The sequence below is a fragment of the Ctenocephalides felis genome, unplaced genomic scaffold, assembly GCF_003426905.1.
Source record: "Ctenocephalides felis isolate EL2017-DRISC unplaced genomic scaffold, ASM342690v1 CF-g0.4_SCAFFOLD_01886, whole genome shotgun sequence".
Classification (NCBI taxonomy): Eukaryota; Metazoa; Arthropoda; class Insecta; order Siphonaptera; family Pulicidae; genus Ctenocephalides; species Ctenocephalides felis.
Window position 1 is genome coordinate 18,554,308 of NW_020538040.1, and position 22,090 is coordinate 18,576,397.

The following is a 22,090-nucleotide window of genomic DNA, read 5'->3' on the forward strand; positions in this document are numbered from 1 at the left end:
TTTTTTTTTATAAGTTGGATAGTAATACTGCAAATAACATCGAATGAACCACATAGTTTATTTTTGTTAATTAAACACTTTACAAAAATATAAATAAATATAAAATTTCATAATAGTGATTGCACACATACCTAATTAATATTAATTCAATCATTATAGTATATTATAATGCATTGCAATTTATTTTTAATGAATGGTATTGTTTTTTTTTTTTTTTTTGAGCAGTGACAGAACTTAAGGGTTCTATAAGATGTTGTGATCAATTACTTACAAACTACTTGATATTGTAAATTATAGAAAAATTTCAACATTAAAAACCATATATAATGAAAAAAATCATATATTATAAAAAAAACTATATCTAGCATAGTTTATATATATATCCGACCTTTAATGGTGTCTAAGAACGATCCACAATGACTTCATTTTTTATTAAAAACTTTTCAATTTAGTTATCAAATTTAATTTTAGTCAGTAAACACTTCGAGGATAGTTCATTAGTCATAATTGAATTAGACAACTACTGGGTTGCCATCCATCCATATAATAAAAAGTCAAAACAATTACTGAATGTCCAAAGTGTGACAGATTGTAATTGAAGAAAATGTACAAAAAAATAATTAGTTATGGCTATTTTTTGTTATTGTTTATTTTTATAATTATTTAATATCTATATTTTTTTCTTTTCCAGAATGACTTTAGTTCAACCAGCCGGAGATATGTGCGTGAAGATCCGCGAAGAATTGCGCGAACCCAATGACGAGGAGGCAGTCAACAGGGACTTGGCCAGCGTCAAGGAATGGCTCAAGCTCCAACCACATTTGCCTAAGGATATGGGTGAGAAAACAATAATTTACTAACAATTTAATATTGGATATTAGGAAACTATTAAATATTCATTTTTAAAGTGAATTTGTGACATAACGTGCAAGTTGGCATTGATCCTAGTATTTAAACAAGATCTTATTGTTAGAGACTTGGGATTTCTGAATTTACAACGATTAACCTGATCCTGGTACTAACTTTATTAACTCAAAATAATTTTATAATATTTTGTGAATGAAATTGATGAAAACGCCTAAAAAAAATTAAAGGAAAACAATACGAATAAAAGTCGTTGGTACGCTTTTATTTCGTTTCGTTTTTACTACTTTGGTAGTTAACATATAAATTCACATCGATTCAAGATCCAAAATCTTATAGACTTAAAATTTATTATTTCACAGTGGTTTACCTTATAAAGGCAATAAACTTAATATACTCAATATTTTCTCACGATCTTTTTTTTAGTTTTAATTTTTTTTTATTCTATTTTTTTACATTTATGAATTACAATCTGTCGTTCTTATACAACATTCAGTTAATTTGATCGTTTATTAAATAAGGGAAAAAAGGTTGAAAGGTCACCCGTTGGTGATCGATTCCATGTTGGATATGTTTAAGTTTTAAATTGATAAAATATTTTAATAAAGACTAGATCTTACTAAATTTGTGAATTTACAATTGTTAACTTGATCTAGGTACTAACTCGTACGTTATTTACTCAAAATAATTTTATAATATTTTGTGAATTAAGTTGATGAAACTGTATGTAAAAAGATACAGTTCATAGAGAATATCGTGGGAGAGTAATTTTTAATTTACAAAAAAAATTAATGACATATAAAATTTTTAAAAATACATATAATTTACGATGAAAGATACGTATGTACTAGACCAATACAATGTCTATTAAGCCTGTAATACGATCTTTTAAATTGATTTCCAAAAGATACTTTTCATTTATCTACGTCTATATAACAATAATATTTAATTTTTATTTTAAAGTTTTGACTTTTAACGTACTATATTGCACAACTTTTATTATATATCTTATGACTATGATTAATATAATATTTATACCAAATATTTCATTATTTCGAATTTCCTTACTCCCAAGTGCTCAAATGGTTCCAAATTAATTAAAATTAATTCTCTGAAAGTTTTAGCTCTTAATAATAACTTTTAGATAGTACGCAATTCGATCAAACTTCGTATGGAAATAGCATGGAAAAAAATTGAAAATTAAAAAAAAAATTTTTTGGGTATAACTTAGCGACAAATGAATTAAACGTGAAAATTCGTGTCATTTTTTATTGAAAATTCGACGCTCTGCAAAATTTTTGAATTTTTTTTTTCATGCTTTTACCACATAAACCTTTGATTGAATTACGCTCTATCTAAAATATAATATTAAGAGCTAAAACTTTCAGAAAATTGTTTTTTATCAATTTGGAATCATTTGAGCCCTTGGGAGCAAGGAAATTCGAAAATAACCATATTAAGGACCACCCTAATTTTCATATATTAATATTTATTGCAAATGCATAATATCAACGCTATAAACGGATTATTTCAATGTTTAAATATTATTAATTATGTATAATAGCATTGATAATTATTGGAATATAATATTAAATGATATAATTATATATAATTATAATAATTCAAATAATTTTATCTGGATCATTTTATTTCATTTTTTATAATCCAAAAGCCGTTATGGCTATAAAATTTGTTGTCGAATATCGAATAATTTAACATTCATAAAGGAAATTTTTGAAACGTTTTGTTTTACATTTAAATAGTAAAACACGATTGCCATTTGTTATTTGGACTGCATATTTATCTAAAACACACACAAGAATGCATTTTTATATTTATGGCATTTCAACAAACAACTTGAAAATGACATAAACATATTTTTATTTTTTACAAAAGAACTGGAAATATTATTGTGTTGATGCAGTCCGATTTTCAATGTTGGTATTCCAATTTGTATTTATTTTTTGTTAAATTATTTTTACTCAAATATCTATAAAATCTTTGGAGATCATTAGAATGTATTTAGAATATTTCTGATGATAATTTTCTCTACAACATTTTTTAGATGATCAGCGCATCAAGACCTTCTTACGTGGTTGCAAATTCAGTTTGGAGAAAGTTAAGAGGAAACTGGATATGTACTACACCATGAGAAATGCCGTGCCAGAATTCTTTGCTGATCGTGACGTCAACAGACCAGAACTTAAAGAAGTTATGGATGTTGTGTGAGTCTCAATTATCAATATTAACATTGGATCAATTTACCGATTAATTTAATTGCAAAAACTTAGAAGGTTTTATTTCCCGTTTTCTGGACCTTGATACATAAAAAGTGCAAATTGATAAAATGCATATGATTAATTCCAATAAATCTCAGACGTTGGTTTCAAGGTCTTACGGATGATGTCTTTTTGCATGCGTCATTATTGCAATAAATTTCACGTGGAGATGAATTCATGTAAATAAATTATATTGGAATGAGAAGAAATTTAACTCGTACAGAGTTTAAAAAAAAACATATGTTGAAGATGGCTGAAATAATATGCACACCATTTCAGAAAAATCTGTTTAACGTTATTTATTTTTGGACCCATTCGATATATATTTTTCTAAAACTTTGGTTATTCTCTTCAATTAAATCTCTTTTTATAAGCATTTAATATCTCATATTGCTTGACCATCAACCCTACCACCTCACAAAGTATCATGAGACGTGTCAACCTGAGATTAGATTTTCTGACCATGATTGATCTGATGATTAGTCTGACCATTGATTGAATCATGATTGGTCTGACCATGATTGATTAGATTTTTTTGGAACTCCTTGAGAATGTTGCTTAACATATGTTTCAAAATAAATCCATTGTTTTTTTCTAGTAACATGCCACCACTGCCAGGACTGACCCCAGCTGGAAGAAGAGTAGTAATGATGAGAGGTTTGGACAAAGACGTCATGACCCCAAGCGTATCCGCTGCCATGAAGTTGGCTTTGATGATTGGAGATATCAGACTTAAAGAGGAACAGACTGGTGTAGCTGGTGATGTCTACGTTTTGGACGCCAGCGTAGCCACACCTGGACACTTTGCCAAATTCACACCTGGATTAGTCAAGAAGTTCCTGGTTTGCGTACAAGTAAATTAGATACAAGATTTTGTTAATTACTCGATTTGCATTGAAACACATAATTTCTTTATTACATATCTATTTTAGGAAGCTTATCCAGTAAAACTGAAGGAAGTCCATGTCATCAACACATCTCCATTGGTTGATACCATTGTCAATTTCGTTAAACCCTTCCTCAAGGAAAAAATTCGTCAACGTATCCACTTCCATGGAAATGGAGAAGAAGGTCTGCAAAGTTTGTACAAATTCATTCCACAAGAAATGCTGCCTGAAGAATATGGCGGCAAAGCTGGATCTTTGAAGGATATCCATGGTAATTTTATAATTATACCTTACATTTCTTAATATTTTTAAATTACTTCGACATGCTTGGTAGGTATGATCTTGTTCAACTTCTTATGAAGTTTAAATTGAATTATTTAGGAAATTTTACCATACAACAAATTTGCCCAAGACAATATAGCTAGGACTGGGCGAATGTTTTGTACTATAGGTTCAGGGTTTTTGCTTTTAAGTATCTGCAGTTGCAATAAAGTGATACGCAGTAGTGTAAAGACGAATAAACAATATTTTTATAAACAATATTTTTATCATTTTATTAGAATCTTGGCGCCAAAAGATGAACGAGTACGGACCATGGTTCAAGGAGCAGGAAGCCTCCAAGCCAATGAGGCTTTGAGACCAGGAGCACCAAAGACTGCTGATGATCTCTTCGGCGTCGAGGGCAGCTTCAGAAAGCTGGTCATCGATTAAAAAATTTAAAACGTTTTTAATAATAAAAAGCGATACTTTTCGTTCATCGTTTCGTTTTTCGATTAGTGATAGATCTGATGGATTAATAAAAGTATCAAAAATACCATGAATTCAATCAATTCTCATTAAAATAACAAATTTCATAATATAAAAATAAATATAGGTTTTGGAGTTTTTCATCATATTGTTGCATATTTATTTCATCGTCGAAAATCTATCGATCTGTTGCTAATACGTAGTTCTTATAAATATTATTCTTACAAACACACATCCTTTAGTTTAAAGCTAAAAGGCTGTGATAAACAAAAATAACTGTGCATTTTAGTAAAATGGTAAAAACAAATTTGACTAATATTTTTAGAAATTCATTTATAAATATTAATATTTTTACATATTTTTAGAATAAATCATCGAGAAATTCTTCTCATAGCAAAGTTTTTACTTTTCAAAAAATGCACAGTTTGAACTGCTGTGACTTTAAAAAAAAAAAACAAAGAAATTAAACGTAAACTTACCTCACTTTTTTAGTTTTTATTGTAACTGACATATGAAAAGATTTATTGATTTATTCATTTAGCTGATTTATCGATAAAATATTATTCAAAGAGAAAAACAACATAAAAAAGCAATGAAACCATGACAGATACGTTAAAAAAATATTGGGCTTTATTTTTTTTGTTAAATTTTTGCTTTATTTTTATTTTTATTTTAGCTGTTATCAAAACTTTGTATGCACTTGGAAACGTATAGTTTTTGGACAAAATGTTTTGTTTTATATGCACTGGTATGTTATAATGTTTTTATAATAAAATATACAAAAAAAATATTATTTTTATTACATAGCTATTTTTTCCAGAGTTTAGCAAAAAATATATAACAATATGGTGCATGGCATCGTAGCTTAAGGCAAATTGCTGGAACTTTCCGTGCTATTATTATTAATATTTTTTTTAATTTTGAATTTTTTCAAATCGATCGCGCTGCGTAGCTGTTTTAGAGACGTTTCGTTTGTACCTACCTTTCTAAAAATTAGTCAGTTTTTCAATCCGTAAATACAAGTAAAATGTTTTTTAAATCTTCAAATCGAGCGCTCTATACTCTCAAAAACTGAATTGCTATTTTTTGCACTTTTTGCTCCATATCTTCGAAACGTTTGGACCTACCTTAGATAAAAACTAATCAGCTCGTCTTCCTATCTTGATTCATTGAAATCAAGATCCGTGCTTCCAAAATCGTCGACGAAAATTTGTATCCGCACATACATACAATCACATATATACTACACACACACTCACACACATTCATTCATTTTTAAAAAAATTATTTTCGATTACTATAACTTACGGGAAGTTAATGATATAATAATATTTATAAATAAATAAGCATTTTTGTGTTGTTCATATAATATTTATATTTATTTATGGACCCGAGATACATAAGAAGTTACACATGATATGAGAATTTTTATTTATATTTTTATTGACAACATTCAGATTTTATGACAATGAGTTAAAGTTGAAAAATTGTATTGAGTATTACAAAAAATGAAAGATATTATTAGATTATGCCTTATTATTTAAACACACGTGCTGTATATTTTGTTCATTTTAAAACTTTTCGGAAATTCTAATTGTTTCATTCCTTAAAGTTTATCCAAAAATACATAAATTCAAAATTAATAATATGCACCATATTATTTTATAAAACAAACAAAATTAAGTTTGTTTTAAAGAGAGAAACGTTAAATATTAAAATTATAAGTCGTATTCTTGGAAATCGTTTTCATAAAACAATATGGTAAAAAATGCGGATATTAATTTATATATATATATATATATATATATATATATATATTATTTATTTATTAATTTATTTATTGTAATACTCCATACAATCGTGTCAGCATGTTATTAAATTCAAAAGCAGTATTTTTTCAAATTTGTTATCAACATTTAATATTTTAATAGTATTCCAAAATTTTGCTTAATATATAAGTATTCATATTATAACAACAATTGAAACAGTTTATCTCTGAAATACATTACACCAGCAGTGTTTTGTTAAAAGTTAATTAATAACAATAAATTTTAAAATTATTTTGGTGAAATTTAAATTTTTAACCAAGTACCCCAAGAAAGATTTGAAAAAGTAGAATTAGATTTTTTTCATATTTTTTAATATTGCATGTTCTTAAAACACTGCATGTATTTTTGCTTAATTGTTACATGATAAGTAAGATTTTAAATTATACATAATTTCACATAAAGTACACATCTATATAGTAATTAGATCTATAATTATAAAATTTACTCAATTAAATAATTATGTAAATGGTGCATATTATCAAGATATAATAGGTTTAAATTGTGCTAGAGATTGTCGGAATTATACTAATTGAAATCGATTACTTTTTATTTTTATCCAGGATTAAAAGTAAAGTTTTTCCATAGAATATTCGAGAAACTTTTGCCTCAGATTACCCTTACAAAAGACATTTGTTAAACATATATCGTTTCTTCCCTAATTTATATATTAATAGATCGATTTATAATAATTAATAAATGCAATATTGGATCGAGAACTAACAGTTATAGAATTTTTACTAAGTTTCTGTTAGTATTTTATAATGTATATTTCTTATAAATTCAAACTGATAGTATCTATTATTTAATAAAAGTTGAAAAAGTGACTAATTTGCATTGTGTGTGGCATACTCGTCAGGTGCAAAATAAATTTAGTAAAATTTCAACAACCTGTTTATATATCAAATTTATTTTTAATATAATTTCTAATCATCTATATTACAGGAGATTATCCATAAATTATGTATTAATTACCATGATAATCCTGATCACTTACAATTGATGTAATTTATGACTAACCCCTTCATATAGTAAACATTAAATAACACATATGAATAAAATTTTATGTCTGGTTAGTGCATCTGATATGATAATTTAGGCTATTTTCCTATACTTTATTATATTTAAAAGCTTGATATTTTTGTAATTAATAATTATTCCAAATTTATACAATATAAAACTTTATAATATTTTTTCTACATTCAGTCAGCCATGCTGTTAGGCCTGCATGTCCACAGTATGAAACAATTTCGAAGAAATTTATTTGATGAAGGTACTGATCTAATATTTGTACCCGAATTCTATAAAGTCTAAATTCTTAAAAAAAATCCGAATAAACCAAAAGAAAAGTAACGGAGGAAAAATGCTGCTACATGAAAGTACGAGTTCTGGAACTTCTGGAATCGTCATTTTGAGGTTGTATATGTATTTAAGGTGATTTTGTAAAACATTTTAATGCATTAATCGTTTGTTACCTTTTCTGACCAAGGACGGTGAAATTGGCGGTGTACTATTTAATTGGATACAGGTGATACAGGTATTATTATCAGGTACCTCTGATATAAGCCAATAGATATTGAAGCCAAAATCTTGAGTATGTTTTAATCCATAGGTTGTATAAATACCTAAGGTGATTTTGTGAAATATTTTAACGCATTTATAATGTTTATAGATTCCAAAACATTGGTCGTTTGATACCTTTTCTGACCAAGGATGGTGAAATTGGCGGTGTACTATTTAATTGGATTATAGGGGATATATTTTTAATATCAGGTGAGTACCTTTGAAATAAGTCAATAGATATTGAAGCCAAAATGTTCAGTAATTTCATTCTTCCTTCATTGTTCAATATCTACTAGCCTACAATTGGGTTTCTGTCGTACAAGGCCCGAGTTAAGAAGTCATTAAAAATCTTACTGTCCTCTGAAGAGGTCAAGAAAGTTCATAGGGCATCATAGTCTGTGTTATACCATGGAAGAAAAATACTATTCAGGTCAGATTATTTATTGTTATAAGCCTTTCTCTTCTACTTCCTAATGAAGAAGTACCTAGTAAATACCATGTGATTTGAGCGGCGGTAGCAATCTGAAATCCACAAGCGTGCCTTCAGCGCTGTGACATCCATATGGAATTTATGTGCGATGGAAGAAAAATACGATTTGGTTCAGATTATTCATTGCTATAAGCCTTTCCCTTCTACTTCCTAATTTACCTCCAGTAAATACCGTGTGATTTGAGCGTCATTAACAATCTGAAATCCACAAGAGTGCCTTCAGCGCTGTGACAACCATGCGGAATACTTGTGGATTTCAGAATACCGATCTTGTCTTGTAGGGTAACTAGTTTTATATTTAGGAAATTGTCTACAGTAAAGTACAGTCATGCACACCTGTAAAAATAACCAGTATAACTGAATAAGTTATTGGTAATCTTGGTTTGAATCGTACGCTATTAACCTCCACAGGTAATTAAATGTGGTTCTGATCTGTGACCATCAAGTCACGTCAGAAATGATTCCTATCGCATCAAAACTTGTACCCAGAAGTGATTTTTAAATGAAACTTTATTTTTTCAGAAGTTTTAACCTTTCTGTCGTTGTTTTATTACCTCACTTTTTTATCTTGAACAGAAATCTATCATTAACATCTCAACTCTTTGCCCTTCTTACCTTACCATTGTCAGTGTATTATAGTTCCATATAGTAGCATAGTTTTGAATGTAATTATCCAAGATATGTAAATATATAGTATTTTTTGCATATTTTTACTTGATAAATTAAAAACTAAACAAAATCTTAGTATTATATTAGTTTTGAGTCATGTAACTCAATGGCTTGTTGCCAAATATCAACAGATGTACCGAAGTAAAATAAACGAAGCAATAAAATCGTTATTAATAATATTTATTACGGTTCTGAAGTTATTCATGTAGTGGCTATGGTCGTGGCTGGCAGAGGTGAATTTTGCTCACTGTACATTTCTTCGTCAAATTCTTCATCTTCTTGAGATTCACTCATTTCAGGCTCACCCAGGGCATTCACAAATTCTAAAAAAAATATTTATTGATGCATTTTATTTAGACAGTTATAAAGGATACATCATTTCTTGTAAAGTGCTGAATTTTTTATATAATAATTTTATTCTTACCATAGAAATCTATTCGCCCATCACCATCAACATCAACTTCTTTGATCATATCTTCGACTGCAAAAATAAATAAAATTAGCTGGTAGTTTATTAATATATGATTGTAGATAGTTTCTGAATATTTTAGCTATTAAAATTAATATTTCTAAATATTATAATATATTTACTTTCGTCTTCCCTTAAGTCTTCACCCAAACATTGCAGAACTGCTCGTAAATCCGAAGCTGTTATGTAACCACGATTATGTTTATCAAATACTCTAAAAAAGAACATTTTACTGTTAAAATCTAATATTTGCTACAATTTTTAATACAACATTTCACTAACTTCTACCTTATTTTGCAGGTAAATTACTAGGAAGTTAACATTTACCTGAAGGCATCTCGTAACTCTTTTTCTTCCTCGTCCTTGTTAAATCCAGGAGAGTTTGCAGCCATGTTAGATAGAATTTCGACGAATTCTTCAAAACTAACACTTCCATCACCTGAAGAAATAATAGCCTTTGATGTAAACTCAATGTCCAAGATAATTAATACAGGTAAGTAAACTTATAAGTTGACATCTACATTAGATTTAAAAGAATATTTTTTATAGGTGCTTTACCATCAATGTCGACTTCTGATAGCATTTCTTCCAGTTCTTCCATTCTTGCAAACTGGCCTAACCTTCTCATTACACTGCCCAGTTCTTCTTTAGTTATGCAACCATCACCATCTTTGTCGAAGAGACGGAAGGCTTCTCGGAATTCTGGGAAATAATATATCATACTAGAAAGTTTGGATATAGGGACAAGATATTGGTCATATTGGTGTTGTATTAACAAAAGGAGTGACGAAAAGGTCATATTGTTATTATTATTTGTTTCAACAAATCAAGTCAAAACTACTCAGAGCTACATGTCCTTTAAACTGTTTATTTGAAAATTCAATTACATTCTAATGTTTCACTAGAGGCAACCCATGGATTAACCATTTTCCTATGTGTGGCGACTATATTGGGTATGTATCTAACCTATTGTTGGAGCAATGCCCCTGGAAAATCTATTTTTACTTGATCATATTTGAGATCATATGAACTCAAGTGAAAATCTAGTATCATACTGTTTGATACCGAGGTGGACGAGGTTGATGATCAAACCCAGAAAGGTTAGATAATTCAACTTTGCTCAACGTTAGAACTAATTTGAGTTTAAACTGTTGTTATTATTTCTAAGTTCAATTTTGTAATCACAGTTATTATACGTAACTGCGCCGGACTTTTTCAGAGGATTTTATTTTTTGGCAAACAGAAGATCCTATTTGCTAATTTTATTTTTTCCAGACGTTGCAATACAGTACAATTTTAGAACACAGTACAATTGCAATACAGTACAATTTTAGAACACAAGGTAGATAGAAATTTCTTAAACATAATTAATTTTTTTATTAATACAATTAGAGATAATATAAGTTGGTTTGAAAGACATCAATTAGAAATCGTATTGATTAGATTTTAGAGAAAGCAAGAACTTTTTTTTCGAAATAAACAGTTTTAAATATCATCAAAATGCCCTATATCTCCATTATTATTGATTAAGTCATTATAAATTACACATATCATGCAATTTTTCTTAATGCAAAATGCCACTAATATCTAGTTCAATAAGTTAATAAGATATCAAAATTAAAATACATACGCCATAAATTAAATCAATTTTTATTAAAACCAATATTATGATAAAAATGTCTTCGTATGTTACAAATGCCATTTATAGATTACCTAAAATTAAAATTTACATATAATATAATAATTTTAAATTAAGAATAATTTAACTTTGATTAAGATTTTAATTATTACTATTGATTACGGCTTGTTTATCAGTAGATAAATACATAAATTTAAATATTTTTTTATAATACAAATTAATTCGATTCAAATTTTTGAATCTAACATATAAATGTTGGTAGTATTGAATATTATTGTTAATGGTTGGCAGTTGGTAATACTGATTGGTCGCGCGCTTTTTCCTGTCAAAAAGAAGCCATTACTTTATCGTGCCATTTAGGTTAGTTTGTGTTGTGATTGTGCAGTGATAACATTAAAATTTAAATATAATAGAATAGTGTATTATTAAACTATATACAAAGAAACTATCAAGTTTTTATTAACTTTTTTTTTTATTTTTGTCAATTTAATAAAGTGGTGATACTTCTAATACATATTTTTGTGAGCAGTGTAGTGCGCCTAATTCGTCAATGATCAAAAGTGGATTTGTTAGTGTTATTGCAATTTTTTTATGTCTAAATTATAATCGGCATTTAAAATAAAATAAAATCTTTAGCGAGTTTGATAGTAAATTGTGAAAATATTGTGACAGTGATACAAGATTACGTTGCTGTAATAATTCAAGTGCAAAAGGTGCAAAGGTCATTGTTGGACAAGTTATAAAGGTAAGTACTATTTTTAAGAAATAATTTTTTAGTGTAAGATGGTGCACGTTGGTACATGAAACACGCTGCTACAACGCAACTATTTTTGATTCTGAGATTCGCTTTTATATAGTTGATATACAGTTTATAGATTTATGAGCGTCCATCATTAACCCTTGAACGGTGTTGTGCTTAACAAGTTATTTTTTATCCGTCATTTGTCATGGTATACTTCGTGATATCATCAAAGGTTATTTCAGAAAATATAAAACTCTGGTTTAGTAACAAATAATCTTTATAATTTTTCAAAATTTCCATAGTAAATGTGCCATCACCATTCATTCTTGTCTGCATGTACTCCTCGGAGGTGTGCAGATACCGTTCTATTGTTAAACAGTTGTCGTCGCCCAAATTTTTACCGCAAACAATGATAGAATTTATGTGGCCAAACGTAAAAAAAATATGGCGAAGTTTTTCATTTATTTTTTAGTAGGGTTCAGTCTAGTGAGTAAAGTAGACATGAATCAGAGGTCCCAGGTTCGATTCCGCGTCGAGGAGCCTGATGTCAAGCAGTAGTGACATCGGTTTTAACTTGAAAAAAAAATAGATAGCAATATGTTTCCAAGTGAAAATACCTCTTATTCGGCATTGCTGCATCAATAAAGTATTCGCATTATTACAGAAATTATAATAATGAAATTTATCACACCGAGGTGAGATAGCTGTTTGGGTTGCCATCTGTAAAACCGACGTAGTATACACCAAATTAGGCTTACAGCATATAGGACTCTTAAGTTTTGATTCCTGATGCTCAAAATCAATTAAAAAAAAATCTTGGTATATTATATGTAAAAGTTTGGTATTTGGCAGTTTTTCTAATCATAGTTAAGTAAATTTTTTGTAAACATCAACTAAAATGATTCATTTGATACTTTTTTCGATTTGCCTCACGTGAAGCACTATTTTACGGGGAACTGTGTAATAGTATAACAGAGAACTCCAATTAATATTTTTTTTACAAAATAGCATAAAATCGTAAAAATAAGACGAAATATTAATAAATAATTAACAGGACTGTAAGAGATTATAAGATGTTGCTTTCTTTTGCCATTCAAGAACTAAACGTTTCTAATGAACAGATTTTTATACGACATTATATAGGAGATTTAATATTTGTTTAACAAATGCTCATATTATTATTTATTATTATACTATTTTGATACTATAATATTGTGCCGACCAATATCACTAAAGTACAATTTAAATTAAGAAGTCATTAATAAGAGTTGTGTGTATATGCTTATAATTGAAGAGAATTGTTATAGTTTCTGTTGATTAAATAAATATTTTTGTCGTTACATTTTAACTTTCTGAAGAAGTTCTTTTCGCAAAAAATCTAAATTTGCTAATTTTCTGTTTTCTCGACGTTCCAAGTAATTCTGAATTGAATGAGAACAAATTCGAAAAAAAGCATGTCTGTGTGTGTATTTGAGCCAATTTTTGACCTTAAAACGTTTTTAACACTTTCCATTCGCGAATTCCAAGATCTATACGAATTTTGCCGCCCAAAAGGAAAAAATTTCAAAAACTGTTCGAAAGATTAACCGGGCCCTTTCTTTGTAAATAAATGTTGATTTTTTTTTTGTTTAGACTATTTTGACAAAACTTTCTACAACGGTAGATTACATAGTCTGAAATGATATACTAAAGTACCATAGACCTACGATAAGCGAAATAAATTATAAAAATTTATTAAAGTTTATTAATTTCGCCGGTCAAGCAATTCTGATCATAATTTATGCCAGAACTCTATATACGTTCGGTGTTTTGCTGGTATTGATTACAGTTGACATTCACACTTGAATAAAATACATTTATAGAACCCAAAATATATAAAATGTTTTCGTTAAGCAAATTGATTTAATTTACACAATTACAAATATTATAAATATTTTTGAAAGACATCTATTGGAAGTCGTATCAATTATTATTTAGTGAAAGCAAATATTTTGTTTCTGAAATAACAGTTGGATATTATACCTAAATAGCTGAGTCTCTGTTCTTATTGAATAAGTTAATTATGCATACGTATAGACGATAGTTCATGCAACTTGCCTTAAGGTAAAATGCTACTTACAACTAGTCATTTGGGTTTTTCTTCTAACAATTTACCCCAACTGCCCTATTTTTTTTTGCATAGATTTATTGCTGATCAAAATAATATATTTTTTTAAGACAATATGCTGGATGTGAATGCATTTAAAGAGGTTATTTCCTATGAGATATGTATTTTTTATTTTTTTGACATTTTATTTAAGATCGTATGGCAATTTTTTTTTCAATGTTCGAGTAGGAGATTCCTCGCTTTATTCTTATAAATATTTGTTTGGGTGACCTGGTAATTTTTCGTGGTATTTTTTGCTCCTTTTTTATCATTTCATTAATAGTTTTTATTTTTAAGTCTTTATGTAGAGTGTCATTTGTAATATGCCAGGGTGCGTTCACAATGCATCTTAAGGGGCACAACTAGTGTGAAGTTTTCAAAAAATCGAATTTTTAATTTTTTTTATATTTCGATAGGTTATACCTTTAAAAAAAATAACATACCAAAATTTTAAATCGATATCTTAAATAGTTTTTGAGTCACTGCCATTTAAAGAGTATACGAGGTCTGTTCAAAAAGTTTTCGTAATTTTCGTTTTTTCAAAAAAATATTTATTTATTCGTCTACATTAATGTGGTCCCCTTCAAAGTAGTCCCCCCCAGATATAATACACTTATGCCAGCGTTTTTTCCAATTTTCGAAGCACCCTTGATATTCACTTTTTGATATGTCCTTGAGCACTCTCGGCGATTTTCTTCAATCGAGGAAAACCGCCGTCCTTTCATGGGTCTCTTCAACTTTGGGAATAGGAAAAAGTCACACGGAGCCATATCTGGTGAATTTTTGCACTTTGCAACACTTTATTTCATTTTTTACGCAAAATTTAATACAAATTCTTTGACTTTTTCAATTCTTCCATTGTAAAAATCGCCGAGCTCAGAAAAACACGTCGAACCTTAGCGACTACCACAGACAAAGTAAACAGTGAATATAGCTGAAAATTTCATCATACTTTAGGGGCATGTATACCAACACAATAAAAAAAAAAAAATTTGACAATCAGACACTCCAGACCCGCGAAATTTAATTATTAGTAATTCCGGGTACTTTTTGAACAGACCATGTATGTATAGTATATAATGTAACGATCATTTGATCTTTAAACGCATTTTTCTCGAAACAGCATTTTCCGAATTTGCTGCAGCGATTACTCAAAAACAAATGATTCGATCACTATCAATTTTTTTTTACATGTTCTATATATAGTTGTCCGTAAAATTAACTATCGATTTTTTGATCGGATCAAAAATCGAATTTTGGCAGTCCAAAAACGACCAAAATTTTGGGTAAAATTCGACTTTTTTAAAAAAACGCCGTCATTTTGTCAATTTTTGATTTTTTTTATTGTAGTTCCTTTCACAGACAATATTTTCTAGTTTAACGAGATTTTTTTTTTTTAAATTTCATCCACGTAGAAGGCCGGAATCACTGCAGCAGTGAAGGGCCTTTTTTTGTCGCGCCGTTGGAGATCGACGATAACTTACAAAATATTTAATGTTTTTCTTCAAAAATTTTACTATGTATTCTTAAAACATGTATAAATATATTTCTGAAATTTTGAAATGATTGATAAAGTAGTATTTTTAATATAAATTTCCAAAAATCACCTATTTTTAACAGGCGGTTACACTAGTTGTGCTCCTTAAAATATTCGTTTGCGCTCTTTGTATTACTTTTATATTTAAATTGCTTACGCACAAGCTGCCCTAATTATTAATACAAATTAATATGAAATCTGATTTCTGGCATAAGCAATATTTCCTATCTGATCTGATGATGAATAAATGCAATTTTATCTAAACCTATTCATGACAAATCTTTCCCTTACCTCTCATTTGACTTTTGGAAATGTGTCGTTTTCCGTCCTCGTCGATTCCCGTGATTTTCTTATTTTCCCGGCCTGCCGTATTGTTTTGCTTTCGATCGGCCGTTTGCCCTGAATCTGCTTCCGACGAAACATGATCCAGTTCAAGCCCAGGATCCGCTCCGGATGTCTGCTCATTTCCTGGTGCGTCCTCCGACGTCGATCGCGTCTTTAATCAAAATTAGAATAATATAGTTTGAAATAGATAAGATAAAGATAGATTAATATGGGAATTGGGTTTTAGTAATGTGGCCATATTTTTTTAAGTCAAAATCGGGACGGAAATTTGAGTTTGAATTTTTTTATGTCAGAATTGCAGACTTTTAGCAAGAATGTTATCAGATTATATGAAATACTTTATCTGTATAATATTAATCTTATATTTTTCTATCTATATGTTCTTTTTGCTTTCGAGCCTTGTAGAAACTTCTATTCATTCTTTGAAAAAAATAGCACTTTTTTGTTTGTTAATTTGCTTAATAATTTTCAAAAAACTGAAACAATCCGGGACAAAAGATTGAAGCTGGGTACGATATAGACAGTCGTCATAACAGCTAGACTATACTGATTTTGAGATAGGGTCCAAAGGGAAAATATGAAGTATGTTTGTTCGAACAAATTCCCATTATTGCTTTCAGTCAGCGCCCTACATTTACATGATCTGTAGACCGAGTTGTTCGTAAAGAGCCAAAAGTAAGATATTTTGTTCGATTTTTTTTAATATTTTTTATTATTCATTTATTATTATACAGCAATCAGAACAGTAATTACATTCTATGAGCTGCTTTGCTTATGTATATAAACTAAATAAGAATAAATAAAGATAATAACATAAAAATAGTAACTAATAATAATAATAATATATAATAATAGTAAATAATAAAATATTATAATAATACTACAAAAAAAATTAAATTAACTTACATATTTTGATGATTTACTATAAAAAAATATAAAAATTGTTTCATTAAACAGCTTGCTAGATTAGGGTATTAATTTTTTTTTTAATAATGACTGTTACTTCTATACATATAGATCACGGTTATTATTTTGCTGTAAGTTGAACATCAGTACTTAATTACCAGAAATTAATTTAAATGTATTTCTTGTTTTTTCGGGTGAACATTAAACGAATAAATGAAAATCTAACTTAACTAAGATAAAATACAAAAGTGAAAGGGAAAGGAAAATTCAATACAAGAAAAGAAAATAAAACACAAAGATTTCTTGGCAACTTTGTTTAAAAATTATGTTTTGTTATATATTGTTATATTTTATTCTTAAGCTTTCTTGAAATGCTTATGTTGTGTTGTGTTATTGTTATTAACGACAATAAAAGTCGTTATAAACCATTTTGCTATTGTTTTTTAATACATGTTTATGCCTTATGTCGGCAACACCTTCCACAAAGTCAATTTTTTTCATTTATATTTGTATTTTTACTTTATTTTATAATTTTTCTTTAGTTTCTTAATTTTTATTACTTATTATGTATATTTTTTACTGTGATTGTTTTTTTTATTACCTAAGCAAGCAGTTTTTGTATTCTAAGACTTTATAAGTCTTGATTGACAAAATAATAAATAAAGGTAAAAAAAAAGTTTATGCCTGTCACAAATGTTCTGGGAATGTGGACGGTGACACTCGCCCTTTTATAGTATTATTTGAATTAAGGACTAATCTATCGTGTTTAATGAATGTATTTTAGTATTTTGACGTAGACAAATGTTGAAATTGCCGTTTATTTTCTCAGATAACTGGTAAATTAACAAAATAATTGCTGATCAAAATAAGTGTCGCCCTTACTATAAATAGTAAAATTAATCCAGAATTGAATTGACTTTTTTGTTTATATGGTAGAAATCCTCTTTAAGTCAATCATACTTAATTTTTGACGATTTTGTGCAGAATTGGGCACTTTATACCGATCCCCGCACTGTAAAACATTTTGTCGCAAAATACGCTTTCTCTCTTAAAATTCAGTTTTTGGTCTGGTTCCTGAAAACTTGTCTTAGGGGAGTTTTACTGTATTTAGACATTATTTATATAAAATTGAAAAACATAGAATATCAAATGTATTATGCAACTCCGAATACTTTAATAGTCTTTAATAAAAATTGAGAGAGTATGGTTTCTATGGTTATAGTATGGTTTGAATAATATGCATAAGCTGGATTAATATAAGAATTGTTATTATAATCCACATTTGCTTATGGTACTACATATAGTAAAATCCAGAGTTGGAAACTATTTTGTTCATACTTGCATATTTTGACTTTTTTGCAATTTTTTTACAAAAAAAACTAATATTTTTAATATCAACGTGTTTTACACCAATTCAGAAACTTCAAAATAGCCACTGATGTCGATCGCATCTTTAATTTGAAATTAAAATAGTTAAGATGCGATATGTATAAGGTAAATTAATACTGTAATTATATTTTCGTAACCCATATTTACTTTTTACAATTATTCGAAAATTGAAGAATGATGGGTTCTTATAATATATTTAGACTAATTATATAAAATTGAAAAATCTAACATTTTGAATGTCATATCTTATAACAGCAACTTGGTATACTTTAGTACAGTTTAAAATAGCCACTGATGTCTATCATCATCTTTAATCAAAATAGTATAATTTCAATATAGATAAGCTAGATTAATATGTGAATTATGTTATGGTATTTGCCCCATATTTGCACGTTGTACTATAAATAGAACACTCACAATCAGCCTGGAATTAGAAACGGATTTTTTTAAAGGCAATTTATAAAAAATTTAAAAATCCAAATATTGTAACTCGTTATACTTTAAAATAACTATATCCTAAAATTTATATGAGCAAAGAAAATTTTGTCGGATTTTTTTTTTTATAAATCTCTAACAATTGAATATATGTAATAGATAATGATGCTAACAAGGAGAACATAATATTTGTTTTCCCGGGATTTTGATGAAACTTCACACGGTTGTAGAGTTAAAAGTCAAAACAAGCCTCCTAAAATATTAGAGTTCTGTGAACAATGGTTTAATTATAAAAATTAATTAAAGTTTATAAAAATAAGCTGTGCGCTATACAAGGTCCTATATCGGTTTCAAATTCGGTCAACGTTTTCTGTTTCTTTGGCTTTTTATCGTCATAAATAAATATTGCATAGATATTTTTAATTATTACTTTATTACATATATTTCACAAACAGAGTTTGCTATATCTAAAGGTAATAGTTCAAAATGAAATGATTTATAACTTCTAACAAAAATTGAGAATAAAGCAATTTAGTAGATTTTGTTAATTCACTTATTATTGAATATTGTTAACTCTTTCCACTCACAAATTCTGAGATTTATATGAATCGGCCGCATCCGAGTGGAATGGGTTACAACATTATCCTGACAAATTACGTTCATGCTAAAAAGCATTATTTTTTATATTTTTTATCTAAATTTGCGATAGAAAATAGGTAATGTTTCCAATATATTTTAGAAAATAATCTATAGTATGAATTTTTTTTATTGGGCCTTTGACCTGGGGTGTAATTTAGCCCGTAAATACAATTTTTACAGATACATTAGACTTTACATTACATAGGGCACAAATACCATTTACAATAAATAATTATTTATTATATATCGCTATATTGCATCTACGAGTTTTTTTTAATTTTTTTATTTATATATATATATATATATATATATATATATATATATACATTATTTTCATATCTGTCAGACAGAGGTGCCTGGTATGAGAGATTATGAAAAAGTTAAGATTTATGTAAAAAAAGTTTGTGTTTATTTTTTTATTTTTTTTTTTTTTGAGTTAAGGCTTAAAAACGGATTAATCGAGTTATCTTTATGTATTATCTAAGGTTACTTTGGGACTACTTACAAAGACTATCTATTTTATACTTTTTTTGCAAGATCAAAATTACCTTTATAAAATATTTAGTCCAAAAACAAATGCACATTATTACACAAAGTTGAATGCAAAATGGGCTTCTTAATTTTAAGCAAGACCATCAAATTTTAACACAATATCTTAATCACTGTTGTAATTCATTTTTTTCTTATTTAAAATTCGAAATGCTTATTTTTTACGTGTATCAAAATATTTATGTATACAAGAGGTCCAAAATGCATTTACTGAATCCGAAAACTCTTATTTAGACTAACGAATCGAATAAATGGCGCTCAGATGGCTATCGAAGCATAACTGAAATTTGCTGAGAAAATCTCATAAAGATTTTCTTCTGACGAACTAAGCATACATGTTTATATACATATATATATATATATATATATATATATATATATATATATTTGTGTGTATGTATGTATATATGCATGTGTTACGTAATTCGTATATTGACACCAACACACAATGATACGTATAATTGTCACGATTAACGACTTTTTTATGTCCAGTACGTGCAACTAAATTATTTACCTATTATTTGCACGCATGCTTATCATACAGTTTATTGCTAAGTTATCGATGTTTATATTAATTAAATTGTTTTATCCTATTTCAATTTGACAACGACATAACTATCAATACATATTAAGTAAACAATATTCATAAAATACATTAAAAAATCCATTTTAAAAAATTGATGAAACAGAAGAACCTACTAGAACCTACTAATGTGGACCTATTCTCGGTTACACATCTTACGAAAGTCTTTTTTTTCTTCGTTCAAAATGTTACTATAAGTGTAATAGCTATTCTCGGTTACATGTTATATGGAGATGATGGGCTAAGCCAGTGGTTTCCAACTTTTTGGCGCCACTCCCCCTCTGCTATAATAAAAAAAAATGTGCTGGCGCTCCGCTTTACTTTTTTCAACAGTTTAATTTTATAATACTCCAGTTTATATTAGCAGACTACAAATACAAAAAATTAATACACAATATTATGTAAACAAACTAGTGGGGCGCATGGCATCGTGCCTTAAGGCAAATTGCTGGAACTTCTCGTACGAAAATTATTTTTTTAAAAAAAGATAACATTTTTTGAAAAAAAATTCTCTGAAAAATTAGATTTTTGAGAAACTATAAATTTTTGACAAAAATTTACTTTTTTTTTATTTACTTTTTTATAATTTTAAAATCAATAAACTTACGTCAAAATTAGTGATTTCAATCAATTATATTGAAATTATGAAGAGGTGATAGAATTTTTGTTTTTTATTCTTCGGACAAAAGACATAGTTCTATATCTAAAGTTCATTTGAGGCCAAAAAAAATTGAAATCTGCAAAAGTGATTGGCTCTTAACTTCTTCTTATGAAAACCGACCAAAAAATACATCCGTAGTAAAATGAGATTTGACTTGCATTTATTGAAAAGACCCTCCCGTTCTGAGCCCCGGCGAAGGTTGGTTACGATGTATGATTTGTTCCCTTTGGGTTCAGCATCTTCATGTGCTGATTTTTCAAAGTGACCAAACGTTCTATTTGTGAACCGCCTTCTTAAAAATTAGCATCTCAGTACGTCTTTACCCTACAAGTCCATATAGTATGGATAAAATGGTTTTTGTAATTCGGTAGCACATTTTTTTTAATAAATATGTTATAGTTCTTACTGAATTAAAGGTTTATGTACTGGAAAGTCCATTAACCAAAGATGTTTAAAACAATTGAGACTGGTTATAATATCATTACATAAATAATATCATTAAAAAACAAACGCAAATGTCATTTCAGTTTTATATTTTTTCAATACTCTTTTATACCTTCAAATTTTAAGTAAATTTTACAATAATTTATAGATGCGGGAATGAATTGATTCACACGTCGGCCCAAGCTGGAGTCCAGTATAGAACGCGACATGGGAACTATACTGTCTTGAACTCGGTTTTGAACCGAATGCCATAGTAGCTAATCCTAGTAAAAGATCGAATT

General features: G+C 28.2%; 2 protein-coding genes across 2 annotated transcripts; one reads left to right on the forward strand and one right to left on the reverse strand.

The window, feature by feature from the left end:
- The first annotated feature begins 692 nt into the window (after positions 1–692).
- Positions 693–4,667, forward strand: LOC113377094 (alpha-tocopherol transfer protein-like). Its single transcript, XM_026617288.1, has 5 exons — positions 693–837; positions 2,930–3,089; positions 3,742–3,997; positions 4,076–4,301; positions 4,591–4,667. Exons 1-5 carry the CDS (start codon positions 693–695, stop codon positions 4,665–4,667), a joined length of 864 nt encoding a protein of 287 aa, XP_026473073.1.
- A 4,859-nt stretch (positions 4,668–9,526) lies between these two features.
- On the reverse strand, positions 9,527–20,210 carry LOC113374709 (calmodulin-beta-like). Its single transcript, XM_026614680.1, has 7 exons — positions 20,121–20,210; positions 16,150–16,354; positions 10,353–10,496; positions 10,122–10,233; positions 9,917–10,008; positions 9,750–9,806; positions 9,527–9,648 (listed from the first exon to the last, which is right to left on the reverse strand). Exons 1-7 carry the CDS (start codon positions 20,154–20,156, stop codon positions 9,527–9,529), a joined length of 768 nt encoding a protein of 255 aa, XP_026470465.1. The 5' UTR covers positions 20,157–20,210.
- Positions 20,211–22,090: the final 1,880 nt, after the last annotated feature.

Bases quoted from the DNA above. Each gene is read 5' to 3' on its own strand.
- LOC113377094 (XM_026617288.1), top strand. From the start codon at position 693: ATGACTTTAGTTCAACCAGCCGGAGATATGTGCGTGAAGATCCGCGAA. The intron at 838-2,929 runs GTGAGAAAACAA...AACATTTTTTAG, and splicing joins ACATTTGCCTAAGGATATGG to ATGATCAGCGCATCAAGACC. The intron at 4,302-4,590 runs GTAATTTTATAA...TCATTTTATTAG, and splicing joins ATCTTTGAAGGATATCCATG to AATCTTGGCGCCAAAAGATG.
- LOC113374709 (XM_026614680.1), bottom strand. From the start codon at position 20,156: ATGTGCATTTGTTTTTGGACTAAATATTTTATAAAG. The intron at 16,355-20,120 runs GTAATTTTGATC...TTTTGATTAAAG, and splicing joins GGACTAAATATTTTATAAAG to ACGCGATCGACGTCGGAGGA. The intron at 10,009-10,121 runs GTAAATGTTAAC...GTTCTTTTTTAG, and splicing joins GAGTTACGAGATGCCTTCAG to AGTATTTGATAAACATAATC.